General features: G+C 40.7%; 1 protein-coding gene across 1 annotated transcript in view; it reads right to left on the bottom strand.

Annotated features, from left to right (window-relative positions):
• Parm1 (prostate androgen-regulated mucin-like protein 1) overlaps window positions 1-24,945 on the bottom strand; it is a 112,090-nt gene that overhangs the window by 26,026 nt on the left and 61,119 nt on the right. The window contains exon 2 of the mRNA XM_042678277.1: window positions 777-1,475. Within this exon, the coding sequence (XP_042534211.1) occupies window positions 777-1,475 (699 nt within the window). The remainder of the gene's footprint in view (window positions 1-776; window positions 1,476-24,945) is intronic.

The raw sequence follows: 24,945 nt of genomic DNA, 5'->3' as shown, positions 1-24,945 counted from the left end.
CCAGTGTAACCATCAAAGAACTGCTGACTTAATTATAATCTAATCTGTAAGGGACATACCTATAATCATTGTGGCAAGAAGCATTAGACCATAAAAAGGGATATTGTCTGAATTGGGGGTGAGATGGAGAATCTCGGCCTATTCTAGGAAAAGTCATGAATATTTTTTCCTTTCATCCCCTAGAAGTTGAGAAGTTGATTTGTGAATTCATTTTTTCCACTTTCTGGCTATGGAATAAACTAGGGTCAACCTTGGTTTGGCTTTGGCTTTGACACAGAACTTAAAAATATCCTGCTTTAGGGGTGTTTTTCCTTTCAAGGGGAAAACACAGCAAATTGTTGGAAATAAAACCTAGGAAGCTTGACCTGAGGCCACGCTGTTTATCCTTTACAATGCCCCTGTAATATTATGTGGAGATAAATTAGACAAGAGACTAAAGAAATAATATAAAGCAATAAAGAAGAGGCTAAAGAAATAATATATCCTGTACATATTATTAAATTTTTATTTAAATATTAAAGTTTGTGTTTTTGCTGAAATTCTTATAAGTTAGAATTTCCCCTCAGATATCGTACTCCAAAATTCAAACTTAAAAATTGGTAACCTGATTCTTTTTTTTTTGTTTGTTTTTTGAGATGTGGGTCTCAATATGTTGGCCAGAATGGCCTCAAACTTCCAGACTCAAGTGATTATTCTACCTCAGCTTCCCACAAGATTGATTCTTAGTGTAACGCTAAGTATAAGCATGAACATTATTACATTCCAAATGGACTCACCTGAACTTAATGCATGTTCCACGTCCTGCATGATCAGGAAGGGAGTGGTAGTCTCGGATCCACACATCACTTTGCCTGACTCAGAATTTTGAGGTGTTTTCTCCTTGGTCCCTGGCTGGTCTGTGACATGGGAAGTGGGTATGTGACCAGAGCTGTGGTCCTCTGTTGGGAATTCAGGTGACATTGGAGCTGCTGTAGTTGGAATGCTCACAGAAGTGCTCAGGTTGGGGGTGATGGAGGCAGAAGGAACCGCAGGCATGGAGGCCGATAGGTATGAGGGTGAAGAAGCAGGAGCTTGTGGGGAGGTGAGTGGTGGGGACTGAGACCCTACAGCTGGCACACTCTCAGGACTTCCTGAGCTGTGTTCTTCAGGTGTGGGTGTCAGATGAATAGCATTGCTGGTAGACAAGAGCCCAGGAATGGAGGGATTTGTGTGTGCACCTTCCCATGCTGCAGAGTGGCTGGTGATCACTTCTTTTTCAGGCTTGGTGGAAACGTCCTTGGAAAACATAGATGTTGGAGCTGTGGATGTAATTGGGACAACTGAGGCATTGTCAGTGCCTGAGGCTGGGAAGCCAGTGGCAGCAGCCGAGTTCTGTGGAGAGCCAGTCCAGGTGGTAGTGGGTGGAGTAATTTTTGCCGAAAGAGAAACAGGCAACAAGGTTGATGTTGTCATTGGCAAACTCTGAACCCTCAATCCTGTGAAAAAGCCAGGACAAAAGTGGTTAACTCATGAAAACCACATACCATCGTAGGAGAAAAACAAAGGAGGGGGTAACAATGCTTGACAAGAAATGTACTCATTACCTTACTCATATAACTGTAACCCCTCTGTACAGCATCTTTATAATAAAAAAAGAGAAAAAAGAAAACCACATATCAGGGAAATAGAGGCAGGGCGATACCCTGCAGCTGTTGTATGGTCTCAAATAGTTCTCCTTTTTTTTTTTTTTTTTTGTGCAGTTAACACCCAATTTTGAAAGTCACTTAAACCACACTGGAAAGCAGTATGGAGGGTACTCAAAAGACTAAGAGCCTCCCTGTGACTCAGCAATTCCACTTCTGTACATTTATCCAACAGAACACAAACAAGGCTACACTAAAGCTCCCAGTACAACCATGTTTATTGCAGCACTGTATACCATAGCCAAGATGTGGAATCAACCAAGATACCCCTCAGTGGATGAATGGATCAAGAAAATGTGGTATATATACATAATGGAACCCTATTCTTTCATCAGAAAGAATGATATTGCACCATCTGTAAGGAAGTGGAAAGATTTGGAAAAACTTAAATTAAGCAAAGTAAGCCAGACCCAAAGAAACATAAGTTGAATGTTTTCCCTCACTTGTAATAATTAGAATGTGCCAATAACTCTACAAGTAAACCAAATGGATAATGAAAGACAAAAAATTATACTTGGATATGATAAATTAAACAGGACTGTAAACTTTCACACAGTGAGACCAAAGGAGGATATTCTTAGGAGAGGATCACAAAGGCTCAATAGTTATGTATATATGCTCATATAAAATGATGCTTAAAATGAACTCCAAGAAATGGAAATAGATTTTTATTTTTTTGTGTGTGTGTTTTTCCTGTTTTCCCCTTTTGCTGCTTTTTAAATTTCTATGCCTTTTGTCTTGTATGTAAGTTTATCTGTTTTGTGGAGGGCAAGAGGGAGCCCAGAAATGGTGGGACAAAAGGTGAACAAATGCTGCAGTGATACTTACTAGACACTATGTTGAAAATGAGCTACACAACTTGGGGGGGGGGGCGTTGAGAGGGGAAAACTCGGAGAAAACAAGGAAACAGGTAACACTTCAAAATGAAATATACTCATTACTTGACTTATGTAACTGTAACTCTCTGTATATCACCTTTACAATAACAATAAATTTTTTAATTTTTCCAGTACCAAGTCCCTTATTTGTGATTTCTACTTTGCCTTTTCAGGCCCGAATTTTTTTAAATACATTTTTTATTGTAAAGATACTGTACAGAGGGGTTACAGTTACAGGAGTAAGGTAATTAGTACAAAAAGTTAGTTCCTCAGGGCATTGGTAGTTATGCCTGTAATCCTGGCTACTCAGGAGGCTGAGATCTGAGAATTATATTTTGAAGCTAGCCTGGGCAGAAAGTCTATGAGACTCTTATCTCCAATTAACTATTGGAAGTGGAGCTGTGACTCAAATGGTAGAGCACTAGCCTTAACCAAAAGAGCTCAGAGATAGTGCCCAGGTCCTGAGTTTGAGCCCCAGTCCAGGCACCATAAAAAGAGGGTACAAAGAGCTTTCATTGTGATACTGCCATTCACACACTGCAACATGCCTTTATCAGGTTCACATCATTTGTCTCCTTTCTTCACTTCTTAAAAGTCATTTTAAAAAATGTTCTCACAAATGGCTCCCCTTGTTTTAGGTTCAGTAGGAACCAGCTTGAGACTCAGTAAGAGCAGTAAGTGGGTTAGTGAAAAGAAGCACATAGGTGGAATGAATCTTGTCCAGCTTGCAGCATCCTTAGAGAGTGAGATTTTGGGAGGGAACTGACTAGAGTTTTTGTGGATGGCTGCACTGTTTCAAGGCTGCCTGCAGGAATGCTAAGTGTGTGGCAGGGAAGGAGTGAGGAGAAGGTGTGGTTGTTGATGTGCTGGCAGTGGTGATGGAGGTAGAGTCTGCAGAAGGACATCACTGTGTCCCACTCAATTTCTAGGCCTATGCTCCTATCTTCCTCCATTTTTAGAACTGACCTTATAGCAAGAGGAACTTATGGGTTGGATATTTTTAAGTTTCTTCCTACTGTACCTAGGGCAGAGGGAGGTAGGGGAAAACCTTTAGCAAAAGGTAGGAGGAGTCATTTGGAGGTTTGGAAATATTTTCTGAGAGTGAAACTTGGTATGTGTGTGTGTGTGTGTGTGTGTGTGTGTGTGTGTGTGTGTGTGTGTGTGTGTGTTTGTCCATAAGCTTTTGTGCTCAAGGCTACTGCTCTACTACTTGAACCCCAGCTTCACTCCAACGTTTTGGTGGTAATTGAAGATAAGAGTCTGATGGACCTTCCTGCCTCCTGAATGGTTAGGATTATAGACATGAGTCACTGGCACATAGCTCCAGCTGTTTTTTTGTGTGTGATCCTATAATGTCACCAAACATTCTCCTTCATGTTTTAAAAATATAGATCTGGGGCTGGAAGATGACTCAGTGGTAGAATTCTTGCCTTGCATGCATGAGGCCCTGGGTTCAATTCCTCAGCACCACATAAGCAGAAAAAGCTGCAAGTGGCACTGTGGCTCAAGTGGTAGAGCACTAGCCTTGAGCTGAAGAGCTGAGGGACAGCGCCCAGGCCCAGAGTTCAGAGCCCATGACTGACCAAAAAAACCCGACGACTGACCAAAAAAATATAGAGCTAATTTCCTCCCTCCTTCTTTCCATATACTTAATTTCACTCACTCACTCACTCAATCATTATTTAATTAGTAGCTTTGTATGCTAGCTCTCTGATAGACATGGAGTTCATGGTCTTTCATACTGATTGCCTCTCCAAACCCTTTCCCATACCCCTGAACAGCTTTTCTACCTGGTCATTTCAATTTCAATAGATGGAACCCCCATTTGCAAGGTTGCTGGGTTAAAAAGTGAGACATTATACTTTATTCACCTCTGCCTTTGCATAGCAAATTTGCTAGTGAGACACAGGTCATTCCTTTGAAACTATATTCCCAACCCACCATTTTCTCCTCACCTAGCATCTCGTTATTGAGCTAGCAAGGGCAATAGTATCCCTCTCTGCTTCCCACCTTGCCTCCCTCCCTCCTGACCTCCCTATTTCTCCGACTCCCTCCTTCCCTATCTGTCTCATGCTGATTGAATCCTAAGTGTTGTGTGTGTGTTGTGCAAGCTCTCTACCACTGAACTACATTTCCAACCTGACTATAGCATCTTACTTTTCCTTCTGGCTTCCAGGTTTCCTTCATGTAGCCCACATTTCACATACAGTCAGGAAGAACTTTTAAGTGACTGAGGAGGTCATTTTTTTCTCTACTGATCAAAGGACTTCAAAGGTGTTCTGTTGTACTTAGAACAACCTCCAGATCATTCTCCATGTCATTTCATGTTCTCCTTATTGCTTTGATCTATTCAGTTCCTCAGAGGAGCCTTCCTGGACAATCCTAATTAAAACCATTCCTACTCCAACCTCTTATCAATGTCTTTAAAAGATTATAAAAAGTTAAAGTAAAATATGCAAAACTTACCATTTACTAATCTAACATGTTCAGTTCATTGGTATTAGGTAAATTCACACTGAACAATCACCACCACCCATATCTAGAATCTTTTCATCCTCCCAAACTCAAGCCTAATGCCTATTAAAAAAACAACTCCTTGCTGGGCTCTAGTGGCTCACACCTATAATTCTAGCTACTCAGGAGGCTGAGATCTAAGAAACGTGGTTCAAAGCCAGCCTGGGCAGAAAAGTCTGTGAGACTTTTATCTCCAATTAACCACCAAAAAGCTGGAAGTGAATCTGTGGTTCAAGTAGAAGAGCAAAATAGCACAGAACAGTACTCAGGCCATGAGTTCAAGCCCCAGGACTAGCACAAAAATAAAACACAAACACAAACAAAACAAAAACTCCTCATTCCTTAAACTTTCTTCCCCCGTGAACCACCAGAGTATATTCACTATGAATTTGATGCTTTAAGTATCCATATAGGTTCAATTGTATGCTATTAGTAGAGCCTTTTTATGATTAGTTCATTTCATTTAGTATAACATCTTCAGACTTTTTCCATACTATAATTTGTGTTAGAATTTCCTTCCTTTTAAAGGTTAAATAATATATTCATATTATTTACACATATGCACGTATGCATGAATGTATGCATGTACATATGTATGTATGTATGTATGTATGTATGTAATTTGCCAGTCTTAGGGTTCGAACTCAGGGCCTGTGTGCTGTCCTTGAGATTCTTTGTTCAAGGATAGCACTCTACCACTTGAGCCACAGTGCCACTTCTGGCTTTTTTGGAGTAGTTTATTGGAAATAAAAGAGTCTCACAGACTTTTCTGCTGGGGCTAGCTTCCAACAGTGATACTCAGATCTCAGTCTTCTGAGTAGCTAGGATTACAGGCATGAGCCACCAGCGCCAGGCTGTATGATTTATTTATTTATGTATTTATCTTTATATTTTTATTTTAATTTTATTGTCAAGGGGACATACAGAGGGGTTACAGTTACATAAGTAAGGTAGTGAGCACATTTTTTTTATTGTGAAAATACTGTACAGAGGGGTTACAATTACATGGGCAAGGTAATGAGTACATTTCTTATCAAGCATTGTTGCTTCCTCCTTTGTTTCCCCTTCCCATCCCTTTCCATCTCCCCCCCACAACTCCCCTCTCCCCCTCTCCCTGCCCCCCCGCCCTCCCCCCGCTAAAGTTGTAAAGTATGTTTTTCGACATAAGGACTTGTACATCTCATTGTTGCAATGGGTCCACCTGTATCCCTATTTAAACAATTTGTTTTTTCCCTTCCCCTCCACAAATTATACCAACATCAAATACAGTGAAAACAGGGGTTATACCGTGGGGGAGGGACATACAAAGCCACAAAGAAATCATCTTATAAATATGTCAGAAACAATCGCAAGAAAGAAAAAACATTTGAATCCTTATCTTGGGGTTCATTTCGCCTAACATCAACTTATCTGACCGTTTCTGCTTGTCTCAGACATATACTAGTTATTGCAAATAAGGGAAACCATGGGACCTATGTTTCTTTGGGCCTGGTTTACTTCACTTAATATAATTTTTTCCAAGTGTGAGTCTATTTCTTGTTGAACTTATTACTCCCCTCCCTCTTTTCTCCCTTTCCCTCCTCTCCCAATTCCCCCCAAGTTGTACAGATCATTTCCACCATCTTGTCTTGTGAGTATCACTACTTCATTGGCTCCCTCTTTGTCCTTTGTCTCAACACTTTGTGTTTTCCCTTCCCTTGCCTAATTCAGATGAATGTATATATAATACCCAGGGTATGAAAATCAAATACAGTGACAACGGGGGATAAACCATAGGGGGGAAAACACAAAATGTATATTTTATTTTTAATACATTTTTATTGTAAAAATACTATACAGAGGGGTTACAGTTACATGAGTAAGGTAATGAGTACATTTCCTATGGAGCACGGTTGCCTCCTCTTTTGCTTCCCCCCTATAATCCCTTCCTTCCCACCTCCCCAACTACCCCTTCCCCCTCTCTCCCACCCACCGAAGTTGTAAAGTTCATTTTCAACATAGTGTCTTGTACATCTCATTGTTACAATGGGTCAACCTGTATCCTTATTTAAGCATTTTGTTTTCTCCCTTCCCCTCCCAAATTAAAAAAGTGTATGTATATTTTATTTTTATACCACATTTTATTTACTCACCCATTAACGGGCAGTTGAGTTGCTTCTATTATGAATAATGTAGCTATAAACATGAATGAACAAATGTCCATTTGTATTCTTGCTTTTAATTCCTTTAGTTATCATATGCTAACTGTGTGCTTAAGTTTTGGAGGAGCTGAAATACTTTTTTCACTTTTGCTTCTCATAATACGTCTTTGCTTTTCATAATACATTTAGTGTCTTTTCACAAAATAGCATATCTGCTTACTTATACATTATTATTATACTTTTAGAATATAAGCTCAAGGCGAGCACAAGAACATGGTTTTATTCACTATTGTTTTCCTAGAGCTCAGGACAGTGCTTAGGCTATAAGAAGTGCTAAGTAAGTCCTTGTGAAAGCAGTCAGTCAGGTTTAAGAACTTTGATCATGAATACTCCTTCATCTGTCCACTTTCTCCTAGGGAAGGCTGCCTATCTGCTATCGAGGGCAGTGTCTTCAGCTCACTCTGTCATTCCTCCATGATGTATGCCAATGACCAGTGTCTTGTCAGTCCCTCAGTGTACCCTGAGATTTCCTTTGAAGTGGTGAATAAGTAAAGGCCAATCATACTGAAGGTTTGGAGAAAGCAGAACATGGGGTAGAAACCAGCACAGAAGGGAAACTTTTTTCCCTTCTTCCCAGAGGGAAGACATTCATGGATATTGATAGGGAAGTAGTTAGGATAAAATCTACTCACTTCAGCATTCTTCCCCTCAGCAGCTGTAGGAGCTAATGGAAAGTCATGTTGCAGGGTCTAACCTGAGCTTAACATTTGGGTTTTCATTAAAAGAATTGTTTTAGCTTTATTTCAAAGGCATTGGGTTCAATGTATATCCTACAACATTAGGAAAAGCAAGGGAAGGGGAGGGAAGGGATGGGTGAGAACGTTGAACAGAAGGACACTGATTCAGAATGCATTGTGTTGATAAACAGCTTGGTTAAATGGCAAGTCCTTTGTACAACTAAAGATAAAGCAACCACCACCACCACAATAAAGGACTGGCCAGTGACTAGGGTATAAATCAGTACCTCACATGTATGAGACTTTTTCCTTCCATTACACTAAAGGAATAACTTGAAATGAGACCATGGACTGCAAGAGGGTTACCTTCCTACTAAGGAAGAATGATGGACAAGCCTCTCAACAGAGGCCACATAAAATCACATGCTGTTGTGGGACTCTTTTGGCAGCTGTGAACTGTCAGCAATGTCAAGATGAATATAAATCAATAAATCCTTGAAATATGAACTAAACAACAGTTGGGACAAGTATTACTAAACACTGAATCTTCACATGTGACCCGTGAAGCTGATTGGCTCTGCATTCTGGAAGCTCCATGGCTGATTTAAAGATTACCAGGACCAAAAAAAAAAAAAAAATACACGGCAGTGCTTAAGTTCCGCTCACAGTATCGTCTATAGGCAGATGGATGTGAAGACAGCTTCAACGGATAGCGGGATCCCAGAATCTGTGGAACTCTGAAGCAAATGAGAAATCACCACAGAAATGCCAATTCATTCATCAGTCCATCATTTATTGAGTTGCTTCTATGCCCATAGAGCTCACAGAGTTCACTTATCAGGACTGCAATCATATCCAACTTCCTATAATATAATTTAATATGTATTTTACAAGAATCCTTTTGCAATGCAGCTTTGAAAAATGATTAACAAATTCTGTAAGGGGACCATAGAATATAAAAATATACAAATTCCACTTTCAAGTGGCACTTAGAAAATGACAGAAGAGAAGACTATTATGCATGATGTTACATTGTTGAGGTGGCATCTGAATTGCCTTTCCAGTAGAGCTGCTCCACTGGAAATCATTACAATGCTAAAAATGACATGCTCCAAGGATTGGTTTCATGGCTGGAGACCTTCATTTCCTTGTTTAATTTTTTACAATATATCTTTTTATATTTCTGTCTTCTTCCAAAGAAGACAAGGAGGTAGTCATTCATTTCCCATAGCTGTCTATTGAGCATTTATTTAAAGTACTTTAGAATCCAGTTCAGGCAATTTCTACTCCCTAACAAATCAACAATGCATGAAATTGGGTGACAACATTGGTTATCATCACTTGAATAAGGCATTAAAAGCCTCTGCATGGCTTTTTTTGATGGTACATTCCACACTGCCCGAGGGTGGGTCTCCTTTCAGCATGAGGACAGCTGAGGCTAAGACATTAAGACTATCCTGGAGAATGCAGGCTGGGTCAGTGCTGTGGTTGCTGAAATGAAATACCATAGCTGGATGCTTAAACAACAGGAATTCATGACCAAATCCAAGATCAAAATACTTGTCAATTCAGTTTCTGGTGAGAGCTTTCTTCCTGCCTTTCTGGTGGTCACTACCCTCTAGCTGTGTTGTAACATGGCTTTTCAGTAGAGAATTTGAGTGAATTTGGGAGAGAGGACGCTCATGTTTCTTGTAAGGGTCTTAATCTCATTGTCAGGGTCTGGGTCTCATGATCTCATCTCTCTTAATCATCTCCCGAAAGCCTTATCTCCAAATACCATCACATTTTGAGACTAAAGCTTTATGACATCCAGAATTTCCAAGATATGTTGAGGAAATATGGTTCCTCTTTCTCATGTGTGCAAACTTGTGATCATGGCAGTACCAAACTGAGTTTAACAAGTATGTTCTTAGGATTTTAAGAAAAAAAATATATTCTGGGCTACAAAGGGCCTAAGAAATGGATGAGTACAATTTCATTTGCAAATGGGGGAACAGATACAGAGCAAGAGGAAAAACTGGACAGTGTCTGCCCAGAAAGCACAAGAAAGGGTTATAACCAGAACTCCCATCCTCTGACCCTCATGGGCACACTGGGCCCCGTCCTCAACGAGGCTGGTAGACCCTACTCTACCAGCTATGATTAGAACATGAGTAAGGGGAAGGTTGTGAGAGACAAGCACTTATAAATATGTAGTGCCCTCATATGCCTTCCCTCTCAAGGGAAGCCATTTTCCTGCAGAAACAAAAGAATTAGTTTTATTATTTCCTCTAGAAAATTGCAGGTAATAGAACGAAGAAATTAAACTCATTCATCTCTTGCTTAGTGGTGAATGAGCATGGTTTCAAAGCGGAGTGACATTGCTAGATATGGTGTACCTTATTTGGGCTGTAAGAGACCCACATACTTGAAATGGACTGCCTGCAGGAAGGAAACTGCTAAGACTGAGTCCAGATGTGGGTCTGAGGAGATAGGACTGACTTAATGTGAAGTTTCTCCTTGTGAGTTTACAAATGACTGTGGTTCCTGAGATTTTTCTCTGACTCAAGCTTCTAGGTTCCAGGAAGAGCTGACAGATTGGTCCTCTGAAGAAAAGCAGATTCGCAGTTGGATAGAAAATTGTTTCCATGTGTATTGTCTTTTATGGGGGAGACCCATATCCCTATTTCTATCTCTTTGATATTTGAAAGCTCTTGTGTTTGGCTTGATCTCTGTTTTCCTGCTTTATTAGGAGGAGGGACTTAAGGGCTGGTGGGCTGGGACATGTAAGCAACCTTTCTCAATGCTAGGAAAAGTTACAGGACGAGTCTGTAATCAGTGTCTCCTGACCCATCTGTGCATCAGAAATACAGGGCAGTATTTCTTCTGTCCCTAGATTCCATGAGCACCAATCAGGGCCGGTGCCAAAGTCTCAGGCAGCCTGATTTTTTCTGTGTCTCTCCTGTTTCTTGCACATGCTCTCCCCGGTCCCTACTCCCTGCATCCAACTTGGCCATGTCCTTCCCTGTCCCTAGCTTGTTAAGTACCCTAGGAAAAAACATGTGACAAAGCCTTGACAAATTTGGTGAAACCTTCATCAAGACACGGTTAAGCTGGCCCTGTGCCTGCCAGGTCAGCCTGGAGGGCTTCCTCGTCTCCCAAGAGAGTTCCTGGCTCTCAAAGGTGTATGCGCTCAGGTGAGTACTAACAGTCACTGCACATAGCCCTGACATTTCATAGTGGTTAGATGAAGCCTGGGAAACGTGACATCCATAAGGTCATGAGGCTAATACATGGGACAACTGAAGCTTGAAGCTTGGATTGGAAACTGTCTTGCTCCAGGCTTAACCTTTTCATTACCCTGGGATTGGATTGGGAAATGCAAGGATTTTTTTTTGTTGTTGTTGTTTTGACATCTGGACCCATGTTTGCAAGGTAATTGGTTCTCAATTTTCCTCTGTCTCTCCTAATAAGTGCTCTAGCATGGGACACATGAGTGATCCTGAAAATGTTACCCGATTTTATGAGCCCTTCTCTTTCCCTTAATCCTACCCTGGGCTTCTTCATGTCTTCAGAATGAATCCCATACTCCTTGGCAGAGTGCTCCACCCCTTATTGGGTCTTCTGACCTCACTCTGGCCAGGGTGACCTTGTCAATCTGAATTGCTGTGAGTTCCTGAAATGTTCCAGAACCATCTGCTTTCCTGCCTTTGCCTTTGTTGTTCTTCCTATTCTGAATCGTTCCTCCCCATTTACCGCGGAATCCCTGAGAAATAGCCTGATTTCTTCTATGAAATACGTTGCAGCACTACAGACCTTTCTCCTCCCCAGGGCCATGGTGCTTCGCACAAGAGTCCAGCTGCAGTGCACTGCAGCGAAGTGAGCCATCATGTCTTTCTTTCTATGTTTATCTGGGAGCCTTGATAGTAAAGGCTGCAATCTGTACTGTGTGCCTCTGAGCCTGGCATACAGAACTGCTCAAAATATTGAATATTGGATTTTCTGACTTACACACTGGGTTGTGAGAGCATAACAAAAATGCATTACTTCTTTGATTTGCTCACAAGTTTTTGTCAAAAAATGATTGGCTAATAAGAAATTGTGGATGGATTTCTACAGTTATGTTTTTGGAGACTACAGAGATTTCTTCTTTTTATGCATGATATGGATAGAATAGTCAGCTCCTAGATGCTGACCATCTGTTAGTTGAACTAAACACAGGTCAGCCTTAATATCCCCTCATTAAATGAACTGAACGGCAGCAGGCATTTAAGAGTTGAGAGAGAAAATATTATAATAAGGCTAGGCCTTAGTGTTCTTTAGGTTGGCTGAAGTCAGCCCACCAAAGTTTCCCATGTTGTCTTTGGTTGGGGCTGCTAAGGGTCCCTAATCCTTCAGAAGGTTCATCTAACAGCTGCACAACTACGACTACTTCATGTGATCCGACCATATGGTATTTGAAAGTTATCATATGTCTAGACAGAATGTGTATGCTCCAAATCCATCAAACTATATTTAAGATGATATTGTTTTGAAGTAGAAAACCCATATCCTCTTGAGTGTTTTGTTTATGGAAATGAGATATAATTTGGTCCAAAAAGAGGAAAAAGCTTCTATTTTCCAGTCACCAGATCAGAACCTGAACCCTGAGTGGATGACTCAATTTCTCCACCCGTAAAAATCAGTATTAATGACATTACCAGGCTCCCTGTGGGTGCTGTGAATGCTAATGAGAAAATAACACTCGTGAAGAAATGTTGTATTTCCTGGGGAAAAAATATAACATTTTTTCCCCTGTGGAGTAACATCTGTCCTTTTCAATCAAACTCTCTCGAGGTTGGAAGGCATTGTGTGTCTAGCCCCAGACGGAGGCCATACTAAGCAAGGATGCTGACAAATGCCTGAATTTCTGAAGGAACCATCTTGGGGCTTCATAATGCTAGATGATAGAGAGAAGGAATTACAGATAGGACAGCAAGTAGTAGTCTTTGGTCCCTTTGTGGGCACATACAGCTGGTAATAATACGGAAGGCCCAAAGATTGAATTAAGATATCAGAGGATTTTTCTGGAGGGATAATGTGATGTTCTCTGGTACTTCCATAGGCTCAGTCCTAGCATTTGTAAAGTTCGTGGCAAGAGTTCTCTCAAAACCCCCCACAAAAATATTAGAACATAGGGGCTGGGAAGGTGGCTCAGTGGTGGAGCGCTTGCCTTGCATGCCTGAGGCCCTGGGTTTGATTCCTCAGCACCACATAAACAGGAAAAAAAAGATGGAAGTGGCACTGTGGCTCAACTGGTATAGTGCTAGCCTTGAGCTGAAGAGCTGAGGGACAGTGCCCAGGCCCAGAGTTCAGGCCCTATGACCGGACCAAAAAAAAATTAGAGTATGCAACCGTTAAAAATTCAAATGTGTCTGTAGCCAAGCCTGAACTCCATCGACAGCAATGAAGCCAACTTCAAGGACACTGGTAGTGACCCTGAAGATATGTGATCAAGGATCTGATGAGGTAGTGAGGCCCAAAGCTAGGCCTGGTTCCATGTAAACCTAGGATGGAGCCTGAACTGGACATGTCTGTAGGCAGCCTTGTGAGCAGCCTCCCCTTCCCTATGCCTCACTAAGTGGGCAGGATTTTCCAACAATCCTAGGCAGTGGGGAGGGAGGGAAGGAAGGAGGGAGGGAATGCAGGTTCCACTTGTGATTTTACAGTGACCAGCTTTTTGCAAATTGAGGCCATGTTTCCCCCTTTACCCTCACTCTCCGAAGGCAGGCCACAGATGGAGACCATACTCAGCAAGGATGCTGACAGATGGTCTGAAAGCCTCGTTCAGCTCTCTCTCTTTTTGTTCAGTTACTCAGATTGAAAAATAAACTACGACAATGCTTGAATAGGAAAAGTCTTTTGTTTGAGTTTTTTTTTTTAATAAAACGTATGTATATGTGGTCACACTGAAAAATAATACAATTAAAAAGAAAGAAGTCTTGTTTAAAATGTGTGTGGGGGTGTGTCTCTTGCTGGGTTATGGGGTGACATACCATTTCATCCACCTCCTGCAGGCTCAAGGCAGAGTCAAATCATTTCTCATCCATCTCTGTGGACTTGAAATAACTGGAACTTAAATCCCATGTAATTACTCTGTGTGGAGCCTGAACGTTTCTTCAGAGGATCTACTCAGGCTTCTGCTGACCCAGGTGGGTGGGACACTCTGGAGCAATTGCACCAGTCTTTGCAGCCTAAATGTGCTTGTGCACGTCTTTTTCCAGATGGTCTCCTGCTCAGTTGCTTGGATCATCCATGGTTCTGTGGGAGCTAGAATGTTTAAGTGGTCAGCTCCAAGGCACAGGGCTTTGGAAAGGCAGTTCTCAGGAATGCTCTGGGCAGACATAATCTGACATTACTATTGGTGAATGGACAGGCAGTTTCTGTAACTATTGGACACCATCTGTGAAATGTAATCAGGCCTCAGACATGGTCCACACTTGTGGCAAGCAGGAGGACTCTCTCTAGGGCACACACTAAGATAATGACTTGGGAAATACAGGTTTTTTGAGAGAAAAAGAGAACCTGAGGCTTTAGCACCTTCCTTTATCTTCCCACTGCCATTTTCTTCCATAGAGTCAGTTTAAATGGATAGGTTTCATGGATTCTATTTATTTTAAAAGTAGAAATATTAATTACATGCAGTAAAATGCATGCAGCTTAAGTGTAAAATTCAATGAAGTTTGACATGTGTCCATCCTGTGTCAATCTTTATATCTCCTAGGAAGTTCCTTCACTTTTTCTCAGAACATGACACTCCCAGGGTGACACCTTTTCTGACCTTTCTCTATTAGATTCACGTTGTCTGCTTTGGAAATTCACATAAACTGAACTTGGTGGTGCATATTATTTTAGGTCTGAATTCTTGCATTCATCACAAACTCACCTGTGCATCATTAACTCATCATTTTTCAGTACAGTCTCTGGGGGGGATTGTATTCAATTATATGCAGAACTTCAATCTACTTATCAGTTCTCTTGATGAATGACATGGGTTATTTTCAGTTTAGGCCTATTACAAATAAACCCACTTCATGGATGTGGATTTAACATTTGTCTAATACTTATTACATGCCAAAATGTGGACGATTTATGAGTAGTAAATCATTAATCTTAACAATAAGCTGATGATGAATATTATTGATATCACCATTTTATCCGTGAGCAAAAGGAGTCTTGACAGAGTTAAATAACTTCCCTCAAATTCCTAGATTCACACTCTACAAAGCAATCTAGCTACAAAGCAATCTATCTACAAAGCAATCTAACCACATATTGTCAGTGGCATGCAGTGCTAAAATCTGTAAGGCAGACCACTTACTTGGCATGTGACTTGCACAAGTTTCTTTATCACTGTTTCCTTCTCCATATAAACTGAGGACAACAGTAGTACTCTTAGCTAGAGGCTGTTGGCTCCTGCCTATAATCCTAACTACCACTCAGGATGCTGGGATCTGAGGATCGCGGTTCAAAGTGAGCTCAAGTAAGTCTGTGAGACTCATACCTCCAATTCACCACCCAAAAACTGGTAGAGGAGCTGTGGCTCAAACTGGTAGAGAGCTAGCCTTGAGAGAAAGAGCTCAGGGACAGTGCCCAAGCCCTGAATTCAAGCCTCACCACTGACAAAAAACAAACAACAGCAAAAAATCCTCAAAACCCAGTAATATTCCATTCAGAAGGTTTTTTTTTTATTGAGAATTAAGTCAATAATTCATGTAACATAGAAACTAACTACATGGATAATCCAACAGCTATTTCCAGTCCCTTTCTTGTCTGTTTTTCTACAGTGGATCTAAACATTAAATCCTGCCTTCCTAGCTTCCTGTGCAGGTAAAGGGTATCAGTGTACTGTAGCTCTATGCAATGGCATGGATGTACATAATTAAGAGATTTCTAGAGAAGGAACTCTTTTAATAGATACTCTTCCCTTTCCTCCCTATCTTTAACACAAACATGATGTCCAGCACACGGCAACCATGCTGTCACATGAAGGATGACAGTCAATCTACTAAAGATTATGAAAGTGAAATGGAGACAGGCATGAGATTTCCATTACTAGATTTTTTTTTCTTTTTCTTTTTCTTTTGGCAGTACTGTGGGTGGACCTCAGGGCCTTTCACTTACCAGGCATGCACTGTATCACTTGTGCCACTCCAGACTTTTGGAATGGCACTAGACTTCTTTAAGAAAACACTGTATATACATTAGATATCAAAACACTTGTTGATTAGGGTTTCTATTACATGGTAGATCATTGAAAAAGTATAATATAGCTTAAGGCTATATTATAGCTACTTAGGAGTCTGAGATCTGAAGATTGCTGTTTAAAGTTAGCCTGGGCAGGAAAGTCCGTGAGACTCTTATCTCCAATTAACTATAAAACAACAACAAAAACAAACAAACAAAAAAACCCTGGAAGTAGCACTGTGGCTCAAGCGGTAGAGTGCTAGCTTTGAGCAAAAAGAGCTCAGGGACAACACTCAGGCCCTGAGTTCAAGTCCCATGCCCATTGGGGGGGGGGGGGAGAGTAACACAAAGTTCAGTACAAAATAAAAGCTCAATTAATATTGGTGTATTATACTGAACTGTGCCTAATTAGAAGCTAGACCTAAATGCTCCTACCTTTTCACCCTCTTACCTCTTAAATATCTCTAACTCTTTCCTCTTTCTCTGCTGGTACTGGGGTTTGAATTCAGGGCCTGGGCCCTGTCCCTTAACAACTTTTCTTTTGTTCCAAGTGGCTCTACCACTTGAGTCACAGCTCTAGTTCCAGCTTTTTTTTCTGGTTAATTAGAGATGAGAGTCTTATAGACTATCTTGCTGTGCCTGGCTTTGAAGAGCTCAGTTTCCTGAGTATCTAGGATTACAGGAGTGAGCCACTGGTACTTGGCTCCTTTAATATCTCAATGATTGTGTGTGTGTGTGTGTGTGTGTGTGTGTGTGTGTGTGTGTCTGTCTGTCTGTCTGTCTGTCTGTCTGTCATAGGGCTTTGAACTCTGGGCTTGGGTGCTGTCCTTCAGCTCTTCAGCTCAAAGCGAGCACTCTACCACTTGATCCACAGCTCCACTTCTGGTTTTCTGAGTGGTTTATTGGAGATAAGAGTCTCATGGACTTCCCTGCCTGAGCTGGGATGATCTTCAGATCCCAGCTTCCTGAATAGCTAGGAGTACAGGTATGAGCCACCAGCGCCCGGCTCTCTTAATGATTTTTATCAGATACTTTCAGGCACTAGCATCATCTGGAGGACCTCAGGGATGGAAGCTTCCTGTGTCCCCCACAAAGCAGCAGGATCTACAGGTGGACCTGCAGTGTCTAGAGTTACTCTGATACCTAATGAAAGCCAAGCTGCCTCCCACACCCAAAGAACATATCAAAAAGGAAAAGGAGTCCAGCTAAATAGGATTTGTATTTGTCCACTTTATTAAAGGAAGGTCAGAAACTTCTGGGGCAATTTTCAAAAGGAGCCTTGATGTGATATGTATCAGGCTGAGGAAGAAAATAGAGGGCCTATACCTTGTTATTTTTAGGTGAGCTGGCCTGCCTTTATTGGGTTATAAGGTGCAAGCTAGAACACACTTGCTAGAACGACATTCTCTTATTGTTTAAAAACTTAGTAGTTTGCTTTTAAAACTCCTTTTAGACTTTGGTTTGTTTAGGTCTGATTCCATAGCTGCATATGAAGGGCCTATCATGAGCAGGGCGTGATTCCGAGGGAGACAAAAGCTGTCTTATGTTCATGCAGCCTTCCTATTAAAGGCTGCAGTTCAGCTCCCTTCCCCCTTATGCATGGGGGTGCTTTTATCTCCTGCACTTGACATTTCTGTGTTTAAGTTTTTGATGCTGCAATACCCATGACTCTCCTTCTGCCACATTTGCTTCATTCACACAGATTGTCTATTTTGCCCAACATGCTGGAAAGACCGAGATAAACAAGTAGGTAAGGCAGACTAGAAAGTGATTAAGTAGAATACATCATTTTTACTCTTCCATTTTCTTTTCATCTCTTAACCTATCTCCCATACCACATATTTGAATTCTAACGGTGTCCTGCTATAGTTCATAGAACTAGAAGAGTGCTGTCTTCTGCAGACATCTAAATAAGAATAAGGTTTGTTCATTGTTTGTGTGTTGCGTGTTGGAAATGCCAAGGCAGAATCTAGAGCTATGAAGTTGTCTGGCGACGTGGGTCTCTAGTTCCTTGGATGAGCTCATTTTCCTTTAGGAAAACCATTTTACTTGGTTGTTAACCCTCTTCCCCTCAGGGACCCTCATATTATACTGGGCTTCTCTGCCAAGAGATATCATTAGTTAGGATTGGGTGAAGGATGGAAGCTGTGGACAGAACCACACTGTACAACAGGACCCAACTCATTGTGAGATTCCAGAAGACCTTGTCATTTCCATTTTATGGAGTACTTCTAATTCCTGATATACTGTCAGAGTTAGGCAGTCCAACAAAGAAAGCAGGAGCCTAAATAAAGAAAAGGATTGGAGAATGGGAACTTGATCATTGAGCAGTTACAAGAACATGTGCATGTCTGTAGCTTGCACAAGATATATATAGCATAAAGATAAACTGGGATAGGTTTAGTTTCCATTGGAAGCATGATATGATTTGTATATATCCTCAAAAGTCCATGTGCTAAAAAGTTAATCCTCGGGCTGGGAAGGTGGCTCAGTGGTAGAGTGCTTGCCTTGCATGCATGTGGCCCTGGGTTCTATTCCTCAGCACCACATAAGCAGAAAAAGCCAGAAGTGGTGCTGTGACTCAAGTGGTAGAGCACTAGCCTTGAGCTGAAGAGCTGAGGGACAGCACCCAGGCCCAGAGTTCAGGTCCCATGATCAACCAAAAAAAAAAAAAAAGAAAGAAAAGAAAAGAAAAAGTTAATCCTCAATGCCCAGTATTGGGAGCTTGCTTGGACCTTTAATGACATATGACCTTAAGAATGGCTTAGTTACTGCAGGAATGGGTTCCTGAAAAAGAATGAGTTTATCCTCTTTTCTGCTGTGCTCTTTCCCACTCTCTCTTACATGTGCATGCATACATGTATTCTGGCTCTACTACATTACATCATGGCAGCTGCAACCCAGTCTGCAGAACTATACCAATTAAATGTTTGTGGTTTATAAATTACCCACTCGATGGCATTCCGTTAGAGCAGTAGAAAACAGACTAAGCTAAGGTATTCCATGGTAACCTATTAATTTCATAGAAGTGAACCTGTCCGCAAAATGTTGCACGTAATGGTCTAAATGAATCGAAATCAATATGGGCAATCATGCTGTATGTAAGAGATGTGGGTAATGAATTTTAATCAAATACTTTGAGCAACAAAGTGAACTGCCGTTTGATGAAACTCCACAACAAATCTTCATTTAATGTGATTAATTACCTTCTGATTTTGTCACCTGTGGAAGAAGTGTTCAGATTTCTAATTTGCCTAAAACTCTGGACTCACATGCTTCTGTTACCTAACATATTCATTATTCCAGAAAGATACAGCTCCTTGTCAGTATAGCTCCTTGTCCTTTTACATCTCTGCTTAAAATAGCTCAAGTTGCTTCTTGGGTAGCCAGAGCCTTACAAAAATTACCTTCAGTGCTCTATATATTAGTCAGACTTAATGGCTGCGATGCCCCCATCTCTCAAACATCTGCAGCATGACCACTTCTGCTGAAGAAAGGGTCAGCATTGCCAACCAGGGAGGTGTCACTGGCTCCGCTATTGGAGTATAGTACATTCTGATGCAAGTCTTTGGGAGCCATTAAAATGCTACTCTGTAGCCACTGCTGACAAATGCTATTAAACACATCAATCTGGAAGAACAGTGTCTGGTGACATGAGGTAACTCAAGCAGATTATGCAAGCTGTATAAAAATTAGCTGGAAGCCAGGTACCAGTGGCTCACGCCTATAATCCTAGCTACTCAGGAGGCTGAGATCTGAGGGTCGTGGTTCAAAGCCAACCTGGGCAGGAAAGTCTGTGAAACTTATCTCCAATTAACCAGCAGAAAACCAGAAGTGGCACTGTGGCTCAAGTGGTAGAGTGCTTGCCTTGAGCTGAAGAGCACAGGAACAGTGCCCAGGCCCAGAGTTCAAGCCCCATGACTGACAAAAAAATTAGCTCTGTTGATAGCTCACCTCAAAGAGTAATTTTGCTTTTGCTATAGTTAGTTGGATAAATTTGTGTTGCACTCTAGAACAGAATTGCTCAAAAATAACTCTGCTTATTTTTAGATCTTACAAACTGCTTCTTTAATATGTTCTTTGTTGCTTTTGGCACTGTTGGGATTATACAATGACATTTCAACACGTGTAATTTGTGGCAGAGTCAACTTTATCATGTGACTTCATGTTAAAGGTGATTCTCAGATCTAAGTACCCAGCCTTGTGTTGTGTCCTTCATTCTAGTATTGTATCTCGATGCTTTTTGGAAGTACTCCAAGTCTAACGTCTGGTTTATTTAACCTCATAAGACCAACTCCTCGGAGCTTACTTTGTTTCTTCCATCACCCTTTCTCCACTTAACTTCTAAACCAAAGTCAAAGAGCATGAAGAGGCAAAGTTGGACATATCAGTTAGATGTGTATCTTTTCTAGTAGGTCTTCAGGTCAGTTTTCTGAGGTGGATCCTTTCTTTATAGACGTGAAATCTAAGGGAAATCCTTTGCCATGGAGTGAAATATTATTCAACACACACACACACACACACACACACACACACACACTTCTAGAAATCCATAGAAAGGAAGAACTTTTTCTACCTAGCTAGGCATCATATAGTTACCTAGAAAGGAGAGGGTATGTTTTAGACCATAAGTTATATGCTTACATGTCCTCTGACAGAGATTATTTGCCAGGCAGACTACTGACACACTTTCACTGAGGTTCAGAGGTTGCTTTTAGAGTGATAGGTTCACATCTCATCTCAAACATACTTACTAACTGCTCCATGGATCTCTACAAACGGAAGCATGAACACTTTGGCTTGGTTGTTGCTATGAGGCTGTAACTGCATTCACAAATCGTCATTCAGAAAATCTACAGTTTACTAAGTTCTTATCTAATGATATATAGAAGAGCCAAAATTCTTCTTTGCAAGACCAGAAATAGCACTTCCGTTTGCTATGAAATTGAATCAAGAGCTTTTCCGCTTTGGTGCCTATACCTATCCTAGCAAGAAACGACAGAACATACTTAAAAAAATACCAGCGAATCTGGTGGAAGATGCAGAGAAAATGAATTCTCCTTCTATATACAACTGCCCACATAACTTGGGAAGGGAGCGTACCTGCTAATGAGTTTCATTTCTGTGTTGCTGCAATAAGGCAGTAATCAGTCTATGGGAGGAAAGCAAAATTCTTTTTTTTCTTTTTTTATTGTGAAAATACTGTACAGAGGGGTTACAATTACATGGGCAAGATAATGAATACATTTCTTATCAAGCATTGTAGCCTCCTCCTTTGTTTCCCCTGCCCATCCCATCCTTCCCCCACCCTCCCACCCAACCCTTCTCCACGCCCCCCCCCCCCCACCAAAGTTGTAAAGTTCATTAGGAAAGCAAAATTCTTTAAGATAAAAGTGGTCAAAATCTCCAGGGATGAGCAAGTCTAATGTTCTAGCCTCTTTCTCAGTGAATCTAGTTCCATCATTCCAGATGTACACAGGACATTTTTTCTTGGATGACATTTTATCACTAAATTCAACAAGTCAATCAAAACTGACAAACTATCTAGAACAATTTTCCTAAATGCTTTCTTATTCTAACAGTGGTACTAGCCACTGAAGAAATGTGAAGAAAGCCATGTCTTTCTTATTTTTATTTTCTATATTCTGTGAAACCAAACCCTCCTATGTTCTTTCATTAAAAATAAAAATCATCCAGAGCCATCGAAGGTAAGCACTGGGAATGAAATACTGAGCAGTCATTGCTCTCAGAGAACTTAATCATGTGTGAGGTTAGAATGTAATATAATTAGTGAGAAAATATGCTATTGGTAAGTGTTTTGGAGGGTATCTAAGGGAGATGCAGGTATAGAGATGGTTTTCTAGAAGTGAGATGAGTGGGAGATGAGTCCAGGTTATTTCTTAAAGAACAGAAGGAGAAACTGGATATATTGTAGGGAGAACAGTGGTTCCGACCTGAAGTCTGAGAAATAAAATTCACACGAAATCTTATATCTGGAACCTAAATGCAAAATAAGGGAGGGCAAGAGACAAGGGTATGGAAACTCTTAGAGACCAGATCATTAGAGTTCCTGTTACAATATATATGAACTTTTGGGCAGAGTGATGTGACCAGTCATGTGCTTTTGGATGATCACTCTGGTAAGAGTGGAGGACTGACTGGAAGGGAAGGCAGCTAGAGGCCGCTGCAGAGAGAAGACTCCCATTATGGACTAAGGTCATGGCTGGGGATGATATGTGAACACACCCACCACCTTTTAGGCCTTGCTTCCTTCTTTAATGGAAGTGTCAGAGCCCATGTCAAGGGAATATTGTGTTGCTGCACAGAACTCAAGAATCTGACTGGGACCCTGGACAAGTTTTTGAATCTTGTGGTGCCTTAATTTTCTCAAATATAAAATATGATAATAATAGTACATGTTCCACAGCAAATAGATCATCAATAGAGACTTAATATGGGCAAGCATATAGGTACTTGGCTATAAAAAGCACTAAATGTGTGTTGGAATTGGACTGCCATTTCTTTAATTTATAATCTCATCACATCTTACCAAGTCTACTTCATGATGGCTTCTGATATTCTTTAAGTATGTTAGGAATTCGACTGCCATTTCTTTAATTTATAATCTCATCACATTTTACCAAATCTGCCTCATGATGGCTGCCTGAATATTTTTCATGTCATTCCACTGCCTAACTCTACTCTATCTGTGACTTCTAAGAATCTTTCCTAATGTCACTCTTGCAAATCCTAATAAGCTCCCAATTGAGCCCCAAATCTTTAATGTGATGATCAAAATCTATACCCTGATCTTTTTTATGCTTCTCTAAGCTTCTGTCTTGTTATTTACACACTAGGGTATGCTCTTTTGGTTTCCAAAAATTTAAGGTTTCATATAATATCTGTATTGGACTATGATGCATTTATTCACACTCATGATAGCTCTTTGGATTATATATAACTATGAAGTAGTTGATGAAAGAAGATGAAAGACCCTTTGTAGTTATTTTCACAGTGGTGAAATATTTCCAGTATTATTTGGTATTCTGTGTGTGTGTTTGTGTGTGTGTGTGCGTGTGCACACGCATGCACATGTGCTCTCCACTTTTTCATTCCTGCTTGAGGTTCTACCACTTGAGCCATGTTTCCAATTCAGCTTTTTTTTTTTTTTTTGAACTGGTTAACTAGAGATGAAGTGTCATGGATTTTCCTACCTGGAGTGGCGCTGAAACATGATCCTCAGATCTCAACCTAGATCTCAGTCCTAGCTAGGATTACAGATGTGAGCCACCAGCATCTAGCTACATCTAGTATTCAAGTTTAGAGCAGTAATAGTCTTTTGTTGTTGGTGGTGTTGGTTGAGGAGCTTGAACTCTGGAACTATGTGCTGTCCCTCAGCTTTTCAGATCAAGACAAGCGCTCTACCACTCAAGCCACAGCGCCACTTCTGGTTTTCTGGTGGTTTATTGGAGATAAGATTCTTATGGACTTCCCTGTCTAGGCTGGCTTTGAACTGCGAGCCTCAGATCTCAGCCTCCTGAGTAGCTAGGATTATAGGTATGAGCCACCAGCAGCTGGCTAGCAATAATAAACATACATCACTTTTATTTATTTAGTTTTGTCTTTTGTGGGCTGAGCGGAGCTTTAAGTATATGGTAGCTAGGTGACATAAGCAAAGCTGAACTAAGGCATTCCTTAGTACAGCACAGAATAAGTAATGTGGAGAAACGGAAATCTTGCCATGACACATAGTATCATCTGCCAACATTACATGTCCATTTGAAGGGGATTTGGTACTGATTTCTTGGCTTGATTTAGGGTCTAAGGATGCATTAATATGTCTTGATTAATAGCAATTATGCTTCAAGTTTATAGGAATTTGCTTCACCAGCATTTTTCAGGAAAATACTCTTGAAAGAAACAGAAAACTGTTTTCTCTGCTCCATGCTGAAATTCAACTTACTTTTCCCTTTTATCCACTATATTAATTTTTGCCTCTTTGGCTTTTCAGTATTCTATCTTGTCCTAAATTACTTCCTCACTTTTCTTCTGCCATTTTAGTAAAGCCTGACTCTATTGCTTAGCACCTCTTTGTTCTGGGAAGTCTTTAGGGCACTATAGTGCACAATTCTCTTCTGCTCCTTATTCTTTTATTTACCTTTAAAATTATAGTTGGGATATAATAAATTGAATACATTTAAAATGCATGAGGAGATATGTTATTTGTGTGTTCTCAGGAAACCATCAACACAATGAAGATTATGAACAAATCCTTCACCTTCAGAGATTTCCTTGTGCACTTTGGTAATTCCAGCCTTTGCATGCAGTCCTGTCTACAGACAATCATGGATCAAAAACTACCATACAGCTTACTTCTCCATTTGTTATAAAAATTAAATCTATCATTTTTATTTCTTTCACACTGTTCATCTATTTCTCAGAGATTACTGTAAAACATGAAAGGGAAGATTATTTTATATCTACTCACATATTAACTTACATCTTTTATTATCAGTTATATATTTCTCCATAATAAGTCCCTCCCCAAACAATAGCTTAAAATATCATTTCACATTTCTTGTGGGTTAGGAATTTGGACGCAGTATAGCGGGGTCTCTCTGAGGCTCTCACCAAGCTGTAAATGAGTGCTGACTAGCTGGTTCTACATTCATCTGTAAGTTGGCAGGATTCAATCCTGATCAGCTTTTGGATTGAAGGCTTCACTGTTCTCCTATTGCTCTTAGCCCAGAGGTCATTCTTACTCTTAGTTGCCACATGGGCAGAGCAG

The sequence above is a fragment of the Dipodomys spectabilis genome, unplaced genomic scaffold, assembly GCF_019054845.1.
Source record: "Dipodomys spectabilis isolate Male_0828 unplaced genomic scaffold, ASM1905484v1 ptg000043l, whole genome shotgun sequence".
Taxonomy (NCBI): domain Eukaryota; kingdom Metazoa; phylum Chordata; class Mammalia; order Rodentia; family Heteromyidae; genus Dipodomys; species Dipodomys spectabilis.
The sequence above is the reverse complement of the archived record's forward strand: the minus strand, read 5'-3'. Positions and strand labels throughout refer to the sequence as shown.